Source organism: Chlorocebus sabaeus, chromosome 6 (assembly GCF_047675955.1).
Source record: "Chlorocebus sabaeus isolate Y175 chromosome 6, mChlSab1.0.hap1, whole genome shotgun sequence".
Lineage (NCBI taxonomy): Eukaryota > Metazoa > Chordata > Mammalia > Primates > Cercopithecidae > Chlorocebus > Chlorocebus sabaeus.
The window spans coordinates 46,060,872-46,078,769 of record NC_132909.1 but is presented as its reverse complement, the minus strand read 5'-3'; the positions used below and the strand labels follow the sequence as shown (position 1 = coordinate 46,078,769).

At 50.1% G+C, this 17,898-nt stretch overlaps 1 protein-coding gene across 1 annotated transcript in view; it reads right to left on the bottom strand.

Annotated features, from left to right (window-relative positions):
* The window catches only part of CPAMD8 (C3 and PZP like alpha-2-macroglobulin domain containing 8), a 120,355-nt gene that overhangs the window by 35,360 nt on the left and 67,097 nt on the right, over nt 1-17,898 (bottom strand). The window contains 6 exon segments of the mRNA XM_007995665.3: nt 326-551; nt 1,257-1,555; nt 3,799-3,850; nt 10,959-11,089; nt 12,405-12,558; nt 13,713-13,944. Of these exon segments, the coding sequence (XP_007993856.3) occupies nt 326-551; nt 1,257-1,555; nt 3,799-3,850; nt 10,959-11,089; nt 12,405-12,558; nt 13,713-13,944 (1,094 nt within the window).

The window sequence follows — 17,898 nt, the reverse complement described above, 5'->3', positions numbered from 1 at the left end:
ACAGGGCTCACTGCAGGTTCTTAGGGGTCACCCCACCCTGACTTCTGCATAAGGTTTAGACTGGGGGGGCTCTGGATCTGCCATCTCAACTGGACTAGAAGCCCCTCAAGGGTGGCGTTGGGGTCAGCTCTTGGGCTGCCTCAATGCCCAGCACATGGATGGGCATAGAGAAGGCACTGGAAGCTGCTTGTCAGGTGAGTGGGTGTATGGGTGGACACCCCAGGACACAGGTCCCCAGCAAAGCCCAGCTTGAGACTAAGCCTGGAGTCTCAACCTTGGCTCTTGCCACCTGACCTCCCCAAGCCAGGCTGTGGGACAGACGCACCGATGATGGAGGCGGCGGCCCGCTCAGACCCAGGGATGGCACCGTGCGGGACCCCCAGGGTGAAGGCCTCGCTGTAGCTCTCATCCACCTCCATCTTCCTCCAGATTCGGAATTCACCCATGGAGCCCCAGCCAGTGGAAAAGCCAATGAACTGGACCTCTGGTGGCCTCGGGAGGGTCCAGGCCACAATGACAGACTCGTTGGACGGCTCTGGACCGTGGCCAACCTGGAAAAAGAAACCAAGGCTACTGGACACTGGCGGGAAGCAGGCAGTAGGCACTCAGGTGGCAGTGACACCAACTTTGTGGCCAGGGTCAGAGGCCTTAGCCACACTCACAGTGTGAGGAAGGGTCTTTGGGGGATCAGAGGTGAGAAAAACCAGAGGTTACCCCATCCATTAAACAGCCGACGGAAACATAAGGCATGACATCGGCAGATTCTGAAGTCACTGGGCTCCTTGGAACCTCTGGACCTTTGCACATGTTATTGCTCTGCCTGGAGAACATACTCTGCTCCCATTTTGCCTAGCGAACTCCTATTCATACTTCAAAACCTACTTCGGTTATGTTCTTCCTCTAGGAAACTGTATTAGCTTCCTCTGTTAGGAAGCTGTGTTAGCTTCTATATCTTTTTTGCTTGGCCCAGAAAACACACCTCAACCCCCATTTCACTTGCTCATGTCCATTCTTCTTTTCTCCCTGCCCACCTGCCTCCTCTCTCTGCTCCCAGATCCCTGGGTGCTTCCTCTGCCACAGCCCTTGCTACATGTTTTTTTGGTAAGCGACTCTAGACTGAGAACAACTTGAGGTGGTGCCCTGTGTTTCCCTTGCTCCTCCCGACCCCCCATCTGAGCCTGGCACAGAACAGGAAGTAGCTAATACTGGAGGAACATGAGGTTTCTGCACAAGCTCCAGGGAGTCCTGCTGTATACCTGGATACGGCCACCATGCCAGCTGATCCAGAATGTTCTGAATTCATCCCAGGAGAGGATCTTGGCCGTGTGTGCACTGGCCACGGGCTCTCCCATCTTGCTGGTGGAGATCCATGACCTGGTGTTCTGATGACCCCCCAGGACGATCTCGATCATGCCTGCTGTGTCCTGGGGCCCAGAAGACAAGGCCACACGGGCATCATTGTGAGCTCGCACAGCCACATCAAAGCGGGTGAGGTGCAGTGGCCGCTGCACATACTGGAACTCATACTTGTTGGGGGTGGAGATGTGGACTCTCTCTGGATGGAGAAAAGGAGATGGGGAGTTGAGAGGGCACCTGGAGGCATCCCACTTTCCCTGATGGTACCTAGAGGTGAGTACCAGGACCACAAGGAGTGGGTCTCACTGTGACTCAGCACACATGGTGGAATGGTGTCGGCCTAACAATGAGCAAGATTCCTATCTCTACAAAAATGTTTTTAAATTAGCAGTGGCATGTATCTGTCATCCCAGCTACTTGGGAGGCCAAGGCAGGAGGACTGCTTGAGCCCAGGAGTTCAAGGCTGCAGTGAGCCATGATCGCACCATTGCATTCCAGCCTGGGTTACTCTCTCTCTAAAAACAAGCAAGACTCTCTCTAAAGCAAGATCCTCTCTAAAAAAACAAAAAGATAAGATGCTCAGGGATAAATCTGACCAAAGATGAGCAAGGTGCTGAAAATTGAAAAGGCTGAGGAGAGGAACAAAAGAAAACCCAAATCAACGAAAGCTAGACTATGTTCATGGACTATCATGAACATGTGAGTTCTTCCCCAGATGGTTCTACAGATTCAAAGCAATCCCAATCAAAATCCCAGGAGGCTCTTTTGGAGAAATTGCTAAACGGATTCCAGAATTTATACAGAGATGCAAAGGACCTAGGAGAGCTCAACTTTGGTAAAGAATCCAGCATTTTGGGAGGCTGAGGCAGGTGGACCACCTGAGATTGGGAGTTTGAGACCAGCCTGACCCACATGGTGAACCTCTGTCTCTACTAAAAAGACAAAAATTAGTCAGGCGTGGTGGTAGGTGCCTGTAATCCCAGCTAGTCAGGAGGCTGAGATGGGAGAATCACTTGAACCCAGGAGATGGAGGTTGCAGTGAGTCAAGATCTTTTTTTCCTTCTTTTCTTCCTTCCTTCCTTCCTTCTCTCCTCCCTTCCTTCCTTCTTTTTTCCTTCCTTTCCTTTCCTTCCCTTCCTCTTTCTTTTCTTTCCTTCCTTCCTTCCTTCCTTCCTTCCTTCCTTCCTTCCTTCCTTCCTTCCTTCCTTCCTTCCTTCCTTCTTCCTTGTCTCCCTCCCTCCCTCCCTTCCTTACTTCTTTTTTTGAGACAGAGTATCTCTCTGTCAACCAGGCTGGAGTGCAGAGGTACAAGGCTCACTGCAACCTCTACCTCCTGGGCTCAAGCAATCCTCCCACTTCCACCTCCCAAGTAGCTGGGACTACAGGTGTGCACCACCACATATGGCTAAGTTTTTGTTTGTTTGTTTGTTTGTTTAATTTCTTGTAGAGATGGGATTTCGCCATGTTGCCCAGGTTGTCTTATGTTTTTTTCCAAAAGCACTATAGTTTTACATGTAAGTCCATGATCCATTTTGGGTTCATTCTTGTGTAAGGTGTGATCTTTAGGTCCAGGCTCGTGTGTTATTGTTGTTGTCGTTGTTTTGAGACAGAGTCTCACTCTGTCACCCAGGCTGGAATGCTGTGGCATAATCTCAGCTCACTGCAACCTCCACCTCTTGGGTTCAAGAGATTCTCCTGATTCAACCTCCCAAGCAGCTGAGATTACAGGCACACACAATCACACCTGGCTAACTTCGTACTTTTTTTTTTTGAAACGGAGTCTCACTCTGTCACCCATGCTGGAGTGCAATGGCGTGATCTTGGCTCACTGCAACCTCTGCCTCCCAGGTTCAAGTGATTCTCCTGCCTCAGCCTCCTGAGCAGCTGGGATTACAGGTGCGCGTCACCATGCCCAGCTAATTTTTTGTATTTTTAGTAGAGACGGGGTTTCACCATGTTGGTCAGGCTGGTCTCAAACTCCTGACCTCGTGATCCACCTGCCTCAGCCTCCCAAAGTGCTGGGATTACAGGCGTGAGCCATCGCACCCAGCCAACTTTGTACTTTTAGTATTGATAAGTTTCATCGTGTTGGCCAGGCTGGTCTCAAACTCCTGATTTCAAATGATCCACCTTCCTCAGCCTCCCAAAGTTCTGGGATTACAGGCATGAGCCACCGCACCCGGCCAGCCTAACTTTGCTTGGTACCTGCAGTGCACATTCCTGTGTATTCATTCTCTGCGTGGTGGATGCCCCACCCTCACTGGCTCTGCCTGTCCCTAGCTGGGACATCGCTCTTCCTAAACCACAGTGCCCCCTTCCCCCGGGAAGGTCAGGTACTCACTTTGCAGTGGGACAGCCCCCACAGTGTGGGAAATGGGGAAGGCTAAAGTCCTGACCCAGCCAGCTGGCCACACCTTAGCAGGATGGGCACGGGGGACTCACCACTGGGACAGAAGAATGCGCTGTAGGTGTACGCCCGGGGAACTCCTTCGGCCTGAAACAAAGAAACAAGGAGAACTGAGTGCCGGGGCAGTGAGGCGGACAGTCAGCTCAGCAGAGCAGCTGGCTCTCCCACACTAATGACTTCAAGTCCAGAGCACGTAATTGTGCTTCCAGGGTTTACATGGTATCAGCATGGTCACACCAAGATCACAGGTGCGTGGAGCAGGACAGGGCCACCCACTTCCCAGGCTCCAATGGGGAAACTGAGGCTGCTCCCCCTTGCTGGCCAAAAGAAACTCACCAACTGCTTCTAAACTTGTCATGGGGTTCACACCCCTACCTTCCCAGCCACCCCCGTCCTCCCATCTCCCTCTGGGCAGGGGACTTGATGAGGACAAATGAGGCCAGGTTCTGAGGCCTCATTTGACATCCATGAGCATGGTGAGAGGGGCTCCTCCATCTGCCAAGGATGGGGCTCGGTCCCACTGTCTGTCCACCACATCTCTTGTCTCCTGTCTCTTCCATCTGGGTTCTCACTTCTGCTTCTTCTATGGATGACCCCAAATACTAGAAGGCGGCTGTCTCAGTCTCTTAAAAAGGGATGCCCAGAATTTAACCCCCTACACCTTGCAGGGCTTGGTCTGACCAACATGGCCCCTGTGGGGGCCCTTGGATCAGACCTCAAAGGGTTAACATGGGGCAACTGCAGCCAGGTGGCCTGGCAGCTCCTTTCCCCATTAGGATGGTCAATTTTATTTATTTATTTATTTATTTATTTATTTATTTATTTAGAGACAGTGTCTCACTCTGTTGCCCAGGCTGGAGTGCAGTGGTATGATCTCAGTTCATTGAAACCTCCGCCTCCTGGGTTTAAGCAATTCTCATGCCTCAGCCTCCCAGGTAGCTGAGACTACAGGCACATGCTACCACGCCAGGATAATTTTTTATATTTTTAGTGGAGACAGGATTTTGCCAAGTTGGCCAGGCTAGTCTTGAACTCCTGACCTCAAGCAATCGGCTTGCCTCGGCCTCCCAAAGTGCTGGGATTACAGGTAGGAGCCACCATGCCCAACCTAGGATAGTCAATTCTAGGTGTCAACTGGACTGGGCTCCGGGATGCCCAGATAGCTGGTTAAACAATCTATCTGGGCTTGTCCAGGAAGTGCTTCCACAAGAGATCAGCATTGGTGTTGGAAGACTGAGTAGGGCACACGGCCCTCTCCAATGTAAGTGGGCACCATCCAAGCTGTTGAGCTCCTTCTGATAGAACAAGACAGAGGAAGATTGGTTCCACTCTCTGCCCAAGTGCTTGAGCTGGGACATCGATCTTCTCCTGCTCCTGGTTCCCAGGCCTTCAGACCTGGGCTGGAATCTACACCATTGGTTCTCCAGCTCTCAGATCTTCTAGCTACACCACTGGCTTTCCTGGGTCTCTAGCTTGTTTTTGTTTGTGTGTTTTCTTTGTTGTTGTTTTGTTTTGTTTTTTGTTTGTTTTGTTCTGTTTTTTTAGATGGAGTCTCACTCTGTTGCCCAGGCTGGAGTGCAAAGGCGCGATCTCGGTTCACTGCAACCTCCACCTCCTGAGTTCAAGTGATCCTCCTGCCTCAGCCTCCCAAATAGCGGGGATTACAGGAACCCAACACCAGGCCCAGCTAATTTTTTTATTTTTAGTAGAGACAGGGTTTCACCATGTTGGCTAGGCTAGTCTCAAACTCCTGACCTCAGGTGATCAGCCTGCCTCGGCCTCCCAAAGTGCTAGGATTACAGGCGTGAGCCACCACGCCTGGCCTCCTGGGTCTCTCTCTTGCAGAGGACAGCTTGTAAACTTCTCGGCTTCCGTAAGTGCATGAGCCAGTACCTTATGATAAACCTGTTCTACAGATGTATGTGTGTGAGTGTGTGTGTATAACAAATCTCATTCTATGTATGTGTGGGGTGGGGGGACTTCTGTTTCTCTGGTGAATCCTAATATAACCATTCCTGCTGACTAGCTTAGGGCCACTCACTCAACCTTTTGGGCTCCCATTTCATCATCTCTAAGTTGGGGATAAGGACCCCCAACCTCACACTGTGATGGGGTTATCATGCTTCAGAAGGGTTCTGGAGTCTTCTCAGTGCTACTGACGGTCAGTTCTTGTTATATTTTCTCATCCTTGCCTACTTTCATTCCAAAGCTCTCCTTGAAATTGTCATGTGTCTATACTGATGAGACCAGGAGACGCTTGTCCCCACTCACATCCACCTCCTAGTAAACTTCTCAAGGTTGGTGCTGAGAGGCTGAGGACACCATCTCAGGCTACACCGAGCCATCCACCTGCCAGAATTTCATCTCACACCTGCTAGGCCCCACGTGATGCCCACAGGTCATTTGCTAAGCTAGGAGGCACCAGGGAAAGCCCCAGAAGCATTGCTTGGGCCTCAGTAACCCCCTGTCTACCAGCCTGGCCACTTGTTGGGAAAGCGATTGGGAGCAGTGGGCAGGGCCCGGCTATTATAACCCACGGTGGCTTCTTTCTTTTTCTTCTTTTTTTTTTTTTTTTTGAGATGGAGTCTCACTCTGTCGCCCAGATTGGAGTCCAGTGGCGCAATCTCCGCTCATTGCAACCTCTGCCTCCCAGGTTCAAGCAATTCTCCTGCCTTAGCCTCCTGAGTAGCTGGGATTACAGGCACCCACCACCACGCCTGGCTAATTTTTTGTATAGTTTAGTAGAGACGGAGTTTCACCATGTTGGCCAGGCTGGTCTCAAACTCCTGGCCTCAGGCGATCCTCCTGCCTCGGCCTCCCAAAGTGCTGGGATTACAGGCATGAGCCACTGTGCCTGACCTCACGGTAGATTTTTAACAGCTGTATAATCCTAAAAACTGTACATAACCCAAATGTCCACCATAGGCGAATGGATAAAGAAAATGTGGTCCATCCATCCAATGGAATATGATTGAGCAACAGAAGCAAGCACGGATCCATGCTGCACTGTGGATGAACCCTAAACACATTGTACTGAGTGAGAGAAGCCAGAGGCAAAAGGCTACATGCTGTATGATTCCACTGATACAAAATGTCCAATAGGCAAATCCACAGAGACAGAACCAGATCCATTCTGCTGGTGGCGAGTGATACAGTTTGGATTTGCGTCCCCGCCCAAATCTCATGTTGAATTGTAATCCTCAAGGTTGGCAGAGGGGCCTGGTGGAAGGTGATTTGATCATGGAGGCGATTTCCCCCTTGCTGTTCTCGTGATAATGAGTGAGTTCTCATGAGGTCTGGTTGTTTAAAACTGTGAAGCGGCCAGGCACAGTGGCTCACAACTGTAATCCCAGCACTTTGGGAGGCCTAGGTAAGCAGATCACGAAGTCGAGAGATCGAGACCATCTTGGCCAACATAGTGAAACCCCATCTCTACTAAAAATATAAAAATTATATGGGCGTGGAGGTGGGTGCCTGTAATCCCAGCTATTCGGGAGGCTGAGGCAGGAGAATCATTTGAACCAGGCAGGCAGAGGTTGCAATGAGCTGAGATCATGCCACTGCACTCCAGCCTGGCGACAGAGTGAGACTCCATCTCAAAACAACAACAGCAGCAACAACAACAACAACAGCAACAAAACTGTGAAGCACCTCCCCCTTCCCTCCTCCTCCTGCTCTAGCCATGGAAGACACACCTGCTTCCCCTTCACCTCCTGCCATGATTGTAAGTTTCCTGAGGCCTCCCCAACCATGCTTCCTGTACAGCCTACAGAACTGTGAGCCAATTAAACCTCTTTTCTTTACTCATTATCCAGTCATGGCCGGGCACAGTGGCTCATGCCTGTAATCCCAGCACTTTGGGAGACCAAGGCAGGCAGGTTACCTGAGGTCAGGAGTTCAAGACCAACCCGGCCAACATGGTGAAACCCCGTCTCTACTAAAAATATAAAAATTAGCTGGGTGTGGTGGTGCACGCCTGTAGTCCCAACTACTCAGGAGGCTGAGGCAGAAGAATCATTGGAACCTGGGAGGTGGAGGTTGCAGTGAGCTGAGATTGCGCCAGTACACTCCAGCCTGGGTGACAGAGTGAGACTCCATCTCAAAAACCAATAATAATATAAATAAATAAATAAATAAATAAATAAATAACCCAGTCTCAGGTATTTCTTTATAGCAAGGTAAGAACGAACTGATATAACAATCACGTGCTGTGCCTCTGGATGACCATTGGCTGGGGCCCTGGGCACAAATTCAGGGACTCCTCATGGTTGCTGGGTCCCAAGAAACCTCTGCTGACTCAGCTCACAGAGGACCCCAATGTGATGCCCATCTCTTCCACTCGGCCCCTCTGCCGTGGCTTGGGTTTGCTCCTTGAGTGTTAGCCCATCTCCGGCTGCACTTGTCCATCCTGGTCCCAATCTCCTTTGCCTCTATGCCCATTCTGGCTCGGGGCCAGATCACAGAACATGGAGCTTACATGATGCCACGAATACTAGCTCCGGTTGGGCTTTTCTGCAACCTTGTAGCACAGATCTGTGCTTCATTCCTTTCGGCCTCTCTGGATTTGCCTGTTCTGGGCATTTCATATAAATGGAATCGTACACCATGTGGCCTTTTGTGTTTGACTTTTTTTTTTTTTTGAGACAGGGTCTGGCTCTGTCGCCCAGGCTAGAGTGCAGTGTCTCGAGAATCCCTCTGTTGCTCACTGCAATCCCCACCTCCTGGACTCAAGCAATCCTCCCTCCTCAGCCTCCTGAGGAGCTGGGACTACAGGTGTGTGCCACCATGCCCAGCTAATTTTTGCATTTTTAGTAGGGACGGGGTTTTGCCATGTTGCCCAGGCTGGTCTCAAACTCCTGACTTTAGATGATCCACCCACATTGACCTCCCAAAGTGCTGGGATTACAGGTGTGAGCCACCGTGCCTGGCCTGTGTCTGTCTTCTTTCACTCAGTATCACGTTTTCTAGGTTTAGCCACGTTGTAGCATGGATCAATGCTTCATTTTATTATTTATTTATTTATTTATTTATTTATTTATTTATTTATTCATTCATTCATTCATTCATTCATTCATTCATTCAGACAGGGTCTGGCTCTGTTTTCCAGGCTGGAGTATAGTGGCATAATCATAGCTCACTGCAGCCTCCAACTCCTGGCTTCAAGCCATCCTCCTGCCTCAGCCTCCCAAAGCCCGAGGATTACAGGTGTGAGCCACCACACCTGGCCCTTCACTCCATTTCACAGTTGAATAACATTCCATTGCATTGAGGAATTGCATTTCATCGACCCACATTCATTTCTCTAATTCATCAACTGATGGACGTTTCCTAAAATAGGAAGTGTATCCCTGACTTTGGTATGGGATTTCCCAGCTGACTGTTATAAATGCCTGTGTGACAACAGCACATGGGTCTTTAGTAGACAGGCCAGACACCATGAGAGGCTTTCCACTGACACTCTCATTTAACCATCCAGCGGTTCCATTCGAATCTGGGGCTGTCACTCCAGAGCCCACTCCCTGGCTGGCCAAGCCTCGTATCACTCCAGTGAGGCCCGAATTATTCCTGCCTCCTCTTTGCTCCTTGGAATTTCACTGAAGTGAAATTTACGTGGAGATGACTGAAAGTGCTCAGCCTCCCAGCAGACATAGAGGATCGCAGTTCCCTTGCAGGCCAGCAGGGGAGCAAGGCAGGGTGGTGTCCGTACTGCCTGCACCTGTCAAGCCATCCCCACCCTGGTACAGCACCCATGATGGGCCGTGCACAGGTGATGCTTCCCCACTGACCCATGCATCCTATCCAGCTTCTTGCTCCTAAGTCCAGCTCAGTAGGTGGCACCCACAGCCCTCCAGTGGAGGAGGCAGGAGGAGCATTTTGCTGCTTTATCAAGCCGCACATCTTGGTGCCTCTTGTTTCATAAATTGCTTTTCTAATCGTAGCTTCATCTTTTGCATCAACATTTCAAGTCTTCTGATGCCTATATCTTTCCCCAGAGCTGCCTGCAGAAAGCTGGACAAGTGGATACTGCAGGTGCAGAGATCATTCTGCGGCGTGGATGGGAGGAAAGGCTCTGGGGAAGGAGACCCTCAAGAGTCCCTCTGTGTGCATTGAGAAACACCAGGCCTCCAGGTTCTGCAGTTCAGACGGGCTCACTGCCTCCTTCTTGGACCTTAGGAGGGCAGGCTGTGGCCCAGGGAGGATGCCCTGGCTGGGCAAAGGGTGACCAGGGGTCTCTGCATTTCCCCATCAGGACCATCTCATCCTGCCGGCTCACAGAGATCTCGGTCCCCACCTGACAGTGCTCTTGTCCCCGAGGAATCCATCACATCGCATCAATGACACCACAGCGGTGACCTGTCCACTGTCACCGCTCCGGAGTTTTGCCCAGTGGGCACGTGACTCCTGGTGCTAACAGAAGCCACTTGTGTTCAGGGCCAGCAGGATCCCAGCAGGGAGGGAGAGCAGCTGTTTGCAGCTGGACCTCTGGGGAATGTGACACCCTTGGGGCTGCTTTTAGGGGCTGCTGTTGGTGCAGCACCAAACGGAGCCTCAGTAGGGCTCTGATGTGTCCAAGCAGCCAAGAAAAGATGAGGCATGGTGGCTACTGCATGCCCAGCCCTGAGACATCTGTGTGTGTCGCCTCTGGTCTCCTACCCCGTTTTATGAAGGTGAGCCCCTCTTGTCTTGCAGAGCGGGGCTGGAAAGCCAGGATGCTTCCCAAGATGATGGGTAAGTGGCTGATCCCGGATTCACAGCCAGGGGGTCTGTGAGATCCTGGCGCCTGCCCCTGCCCCCCTCAGCTCTGTGTCCTTCCTACATAGGCCATCCAAGGACAATGCCCCAAATGCTGAGTCATGGTGCTCACTAATGACAAATGCCTATGACAAGCATGAGATGAGGGACACGGTCTTCCTAAATAGTTCACCCAGGGGTCAGGGGGTACCTGCTGCAGCCCTTCAAGAGCCCCAGGCTGCTTCACCAAAGCCCACTCTGCGCTTTAGGGAGGTATCGGACCACCATGATCCTCCAACGAGGAAGGACCCCAAAGTCCAGGCACCCCGAGCTCTCAAGCACAACCCGTGAAGGCTGCCCAGGCCCTGGCTCAGCCTCAGACCACACACTCCAGCTGGCCCCAGCTTCCTGGATGAAGAAATGAGGCCCTGGCCAAGCACCAGAGATGAGGACATCGCCTTACCTCAACCATCACACTGCGCCTGACGTGATCCACCCCGATGGGGACCCTCCTGTCGGCGTGATTCTCCTCCGGGTGTTTGCTGGACCTCCCATCCCGGCAGCAATTTGTGTCTCCGTAAGCAAGAGCTTTGGCTGCAGAAATTGGATGTCTTGGTCTCAGAACAGGTCCCCACCCAGGGTGGGGGCTGTCCCATCCCTATCCTCGTCCCAGGTGTGTGCGCATGCATATGTGTGTGTGCGCATGTGCGTGTGTATATGCAGATGTGTGCATGCACGCACGTGTGTATGTCTGCACATGTATGCATGTGTTTGAACGCACAGGCTCATGTGTGCGTATGCATGCATTTGTGCATGTGTGTAAGAGTTTGTGCATATGCATGTGAGGGCATTTGTGTGTATGAGTTTGTAGTGTGTGTGTATGTACATTTGTGTATGTTTGTATGTACAAGTTTGTTGTGCATATGCATGTGTGTGCATTTGTGTGTTTGTGTGTACAAATCTGTGTGTGCATATGGATGTATTTGTACATGTATATGTGTGTATATGCATGTGTGTGCATTTTTCCATGTTTGTGTGTACGAGTTTGTATGTGAGTGTGTGTGCATGTGTGCATGTGTTTGTACAGGTTTGCATGTGCAATGCGTATCTGCACATGTGGGCATGTCTATGTGTATGGATTTGTGTGTGTGTGTGCATGTCTACACATGCAGGCATGTGTGTGTGGATTTGTGTGTGTGTGTGCATGTCTACACATGCAGGCATGTGTGTGTGGATTTGTGTGTGTGTGCGCATGTCTACACATGCAGGCATGTGTGTGTGGATTTGTGTGTGTGTATGTATGTCTACATATGTGGGCGTGTACATATGAGGATTTATGTGTGTATGATGTCTACATATGTGGGCGTTTGTGTATGTGGATTCGTGTGTGTGTATGCATGTCTTCCCATGTGGGTGTGTGTGTGTGAATTTATGTGTGTGTGTATGCATATCTACACATGTGGGCATGTGTGTGTGTTGATTTGTGTGTGTATGCATGTCTGCACATGTGGGCGTGTGTGTGTGGATTTGTGTGTGTGTGTATGCATATCTACACATGTGGGCATGTAAGTGTGTGGATTTGTGTGTGTATGCATGTCTACACATGCGGGCATGTGTCTGTGTGGACGGATTTGTGTATGTGTATGCATGTCTATATGTGTGCATGCTACAATGGGTTGGCATCTTAAGAGCCCAGCTCCCCCAACAGGTGAGACCCCAGGGCCCACCTCCCCACTCCTCCTGGGCCCATTCCTTCTGTCCTGCTTGCCCCGGTTGCTGTCCCATTTTCGTTGGGACAGTCCTGACCTTACCTGTTGCCCCATCCAGCCCTCATCCCCAACTGGGGTCAATGCCAGGACCCTTTTGTGGCCTGGAGAGGGGGACACCCTCAGAACTGTGGAGTCCTCACCTGTGATGTTGTTGAGCCCCAGGTCACTGAAGGACAGAACGACCCAAACCGGCTCAGCCTCCCCAGGGGCCACACACATCTTCTTAGTCAGATGGCGTTTGCCAGGATGCCCAACAAACTGGATGCCCTTGGGAACCGAGAGCTTCATGTACACCTGCAGAGGGTGGCATTGGCTCATGGTGCCTGGAATCCAGGCCCCCTCCCAGTGCCTTGAGGCCCAACACACATCCCACCACTCACTGCACACACCAGACTTATCAGCCTCTCCAAGAGCCATGCTCCCTCCGGGAAGGTCCCCTTTCCATTTCCCATCAGAATAAACTACCCTCTGCTGTCTGCTGCCCCACTTGGCCTGCTCATGCCCATCCGTCTTGCTGGGTGCCCTCTCCTCCCCACAGCCCTCCATATCCCCACAGGTCCAGATCTCCCTCGGACTGAAGCTGCCAGTTCCAGCCAGGGCTGCCTCTCCTGCATGTCTATCCACTCTGGGACTCCAGATGGATGCAACCTCTTCCACAGCAGGTCCACAGAGGGCCTCTCCTGACCCTCTCTCGAACTGTGCAGCTCCATGATGTCAGAGTACAGCTCTGTATGTGCATGTGTGTGTGTATTCATGTGCATGTGTGTGCTGTGAATGCATGTGTCCCTGGGTGCACACTTGTGTGTATGTATGCAAGCACAGATTGCACACACATGTGCATGCATGCATGTACACACATGTGCATCTACCAGGTGAAGGCATGTGGCTATGCATTCGTGTGTGTGTATGGGTATGCTAGTTTCTGCATGTATGTGTGTGCCTATGGGTACAGAGGTGCCCTAGAAGAGATCATCTAGGTTGCTTTTACGCTACAAGGGCTGAGTTGATTCGCTGCCACAGGGATTGTACAGTCAGCAAAGACTGAAATATTTCCTATCTGGCCCTTTACAGAGAAAGCTCCATGCTGTCATATATCATACCAGTCCAGGCACGCCCCTGCTAGGATCAGGGGCAACGGCTCCATTTGCACCAAGTCCCTCTCACTCACACACATGCGTCCCCACCTCCTCCCCACCTGGCTTCGATGGTTGGTGAATCAGAGGCTGATCTCATCCCACTCCTGCCTCCCTGATAGCACAGATGACGCATCCTCCCCAAAACCCCCCAGGCTGAGCCCACACATCCCCACCTCCCTAACATTACAGAGGTTCTCGCCCTCCTAAATCCCTCAAGCCAACACTGTCCCACCCCTGCCTCCCTTATAGCACCAATGCAGTCCCAACTCCCCATTGAATGGACGAAGGCTATGTATTTGGGGGGCTGAGTACCTCAGCACAGATGCCCATGTAGTTGTAGACACTGAGCGGGATCTTGACTTGCTCCCCACGGATGATGAGACGGGGGAGCATGAAGTCCACAAAGAAGGGCTTGAAGGTCTTCAGCAGGGAGGGCTCGGCGATGCCTAAGCCCTGAGAGGTGGACAGGGCCGTGGCCTCACCCACCCAGCTAGTGATGGAGTCCGGGACCTTCACGCTGAGTGTCTCCTCACCAGATGGGTCACTGTGGAGAGACAGACAGCCATGATGGGGGGCCCTTCTCCAGGGCCATGCCTTGTGGGGGCAGGTGGGCATGGATGACCCAGGTTCCATGGCTCAGAGACGCACCCTGGGAGCTTAGAAACAAGTACTGGAGGCATCACAAAAGTGGCAACAGGAAAAAACTGTCCCTCAGCCCTGACTCGAATAGAAAACTTGGGCTGGGCACAGTGGCTCATGCCTGTACTTCCAGCACTCTGGGAGGCTGAGGTGGGAGACTGCCTGAGCCCAGGAGTTCCAGACCATTCTGGGCAACATGATGAGACCTTGTCTCTACAAAAAATTTAACAATTAGGGGGGTGTAGTGACATATGCCTGTAGTCCCAGCCACTCAGGAGGCTGAGGTGGGGGATTCACTTGAGCCCACGTGGTCGAGGGTGCTGTGAGCTGTGATCCCACCACTGCAGTCCAGCCTCGGCAACAGAGTGAGATCCCAGTCACACACACACACAAAGATTATTGAAAGAAACTAAAAAAGACAAAAAATATATAAGTAAATGAAAACATATCCCATGTTCATGGATCGGAAGACTTGTTAAAATGTCAAAACTGGCCAGGCGCAGTGGCTCACGCCTGTAATCCCAGCACTTTGGGAGGCCAAGGCAGGTGGATCACGAGGTCGGGAGATCAAGACCATCCTGGCTAACATGGTGAAACCCTGTCTGTACTAAAAATACAAAAAATGAGCTGGGCGTGGTGGCAGGCGCCTGTAGTCCCAGCTACTCGGGAGGCTGAGGCAGGAGAATGGTGTGAACCCAGGGGTGGAGCCTGCAGTGAGCCGAGATCGCGCCACTGTACTCCAGCCTGGGTGACGAGTAAGACTCTGTCTCAAAAAAGAAAAAAAGAAAAAAAAAAGTCAAAACTACCCAAAGTGATCTATAGATTCAGTGGAATCCCAATCATAAACCCCAATGACTTTTAAATTTTATTTTATTTTACAGAAATAGAAAACTCCACCTTGAGATTTTACATGGATCTCAAGGGACTCTGGTGGCCAAAGAAAGAAACCAGAAGAATAAAGCTGGAGAGCTCACACTTCAAAACTTACCACAAAGCTACCATAATCAAATCAATGTGTTACTGGCATAAGGACAGACATACAGACTAATGGATTCAAATAGAGAGCCCAGGAATAAACCCTGACAAAATAGTCAAATGATTTTCAACAAGGGCATCAAGATACTTTAGGGAAAAGACAATCTTTTTAACAAATACTGCTAGAAACAGCAAACATCCATACGTGAAAGAATGAATTTGGACCTTACCTAACACCATATACAAAAATTAACTCAAAATGAATCCATGGCCTAAAAGTAAAAAGTAAAACTATAAAACTCTTAGAAGAAAATGGGGCAAAAGCTTCATGACATTGGGTTTGATGATGATTTCATGAACATGAAAACAAAGGCACAGGCAACAAAAAAAGAGTAGACAAGTTGGACTTCATGAAAACTGCAAAATTTTGAGCATCAAAAGACACTACCAAGGGCTGGCATGGTAGCTTACCCCTGTAATCCCAGCACTTCAGGAGGCCGAGGAAGGAGGATCACTTGAGCCCAGGAGTTTGAGACCAGCCTGGACAACACAGCAAGACCCTATGTCTACAAAAAAATTAAAAATTTAGCCAGGAGTAGTGGTGTGCACCTGTAGACCCAGCTTCTTGGGAGGCTGAGGTTGGGGGATCACTTGAACACCTGGGTGACAGAGTGAGACCCTGTCTCAAAAAAAAAAGGCACTATCAACAGAGTAAAAAGTCAACCCAATGAGAGAAAATATTTGGAAGTCATATATCTGATAATGAAATAATACCCAGAATATATAGAGAACTCCTGAAACTCAATAACAAAAACAGCAACACGATTCAAAAATGGGCAAATTACTTGAATAGACATTTATCCAAAGAAGATAGACAAATGACTGATAAATACATGAAAGATGGTCAACATCACTAATCATTAGGGAAATGCAAATAAAAACTACAATGAGATACACTTCATGGATTTAATTAGGATATTAAAAAAGAAAAGGAAAGAAAATAGGCTGGGCACGGTGGCTCACGCCTGTAATCCCAGAACTTTGGGAAGCTGAAGTGGGTGGGTCACTTGAGGTCAGGAGTTTGAGACCAGTCTGGCCAACATGGTGAAACCCCGTGTCTACTAAAAATACGAAAATTAGCCAGGTGTGGTGGCGCGTGTCTATAGTCCCAGCTATTTGGGAGGCTGAGGCAGGAGAATTGTGTGAACCTGGGAGACGGAGGGTGTAGTGAGCTGAGATTGGCGTGTCTATAGTCCCAGCTATTTGGGAGGCTGAGGCAGGAGAATTGTGTGAACCTGGGAGACGGAGGGTGTAGTGAGCTGAGATTGCACCACTGCACTCCAGCCTAGGTAACAGAGTGAAACTCTGTCTCAAGAAAGAGAGAGAGAGAGAGAGAGAGAGAGAGAGAGAGAGAGAGAGAGAGAGAGAGAGAGAAAGAAAGAAAGAAAGAAAGAAAGAAAGAAAGAAAGAAAGAAAGAAAGAAAGAAAGAAAGAAAGAAAGAAAGAAAGAAAGAAGAGAGGAAGGAAGGAAGGAAGGAAGGAAGGAAGGAAGGAAGGAAGGAAGGAAAGAAGAGAGAGAGAGAGAGAGAGAGAGGGAGGGAGGGAGGAAGGGAGGAAGGAAGGAGAAAGAAGAAATGAAAAAGAAAATAGCATAGCAAGTGCTTGTGAGGATGTGGTAAGATTGGAACCTGGTACACTGTTAGTAGAAACGTAAAACGCTGCAGCTGCTGTACAAATTAGTCTGGAGGTTCCTTAAAAATTTGAACATAGAGGCCAGGTGAGGTGGCTCATGTCTGTAATCCCAGCACTTTGGGAGGCCGAGGCAGGCAGATCATGAGGTCAGGAGATCTGGACCATCCTGACCAACATGGTGAAACCCCATCTCTACTAAAAATACAAAAAATTAGCCAGGCGTGGTGGCGGGCGGCTGTAGTCCCAGCTACTCAGGAGGCTGAGGCAGGAAAATGGCGTGAACCCAGGAAGCAGAGCTTACAGTAAGCCAAGATCATACCACCACACTCCAGCCTGGGCAACAGAGCAAGACTCCATCTCACCAAAAAAAAAATAAAAAATTTGCCAGGCATGGTAGTGCGTGCCTGGAGTCCCAGCTACTTGGGAGGCTGAGGTAGGGGAATCACTCGAACCCTGGAGGCAGAAGTTGCAGTGAGCCAAGATTGTGCTACTGCACTCCAACCTGGTGACAGAGCGAGACTCCATCTCAAAAAAAAAAAAAAAAAAAAAAAAGGGAAGGAAATTCTGACATGGATTCTCCAACACAGATGAACCTTGGGGACATTATGTTCATTGAAATAAGCCAGTCACCAAATGACAAATACTACAAGATTCCACTTATAGGAGGTCCCTAGAATGGTCAAAGTCAGAGACAGAAAGGGTTGTCGCCAAGGATTCGGGGAAGGGAGAAGAGGGGAGTAAGTGTTTAGTGGGGACAGAGTGTCAGTTTTGTAAGAAGAAAGGAGTCACAGAAATGGGTGGTGGTGATGTTTGCACGATAACCTGAGTGTCCTTAATACCACTGAACTATACACTTAAAAATGGTTAAGATCGTAAATTTTATGTTGAGTGTTTCACCATAATTTTTTAAACCAATTCATTTTTTCATCATTTTCCCTTTTTGAGACAGGGTCTCAGTCTGTCGCCCAGGCTGGAGTGCAGTGGTACGATTTTGTGTCACTGCAGCCTCAATCTCCAGGGCTCAAGCAATCCTCTCACTTCAGCTTCCCAAGTAGCTGGGACCACAGGCGTGTGCCACCACACCTGGCTAATTTAAAAATTTGTTTAAAGATGGGGCCTTGCTATGTTGCCCAGGGTGGTCTTGAACTCCTGGGCTCAAGCAATCCTCCCACCTCGGCCTCCCAAAGTGCTA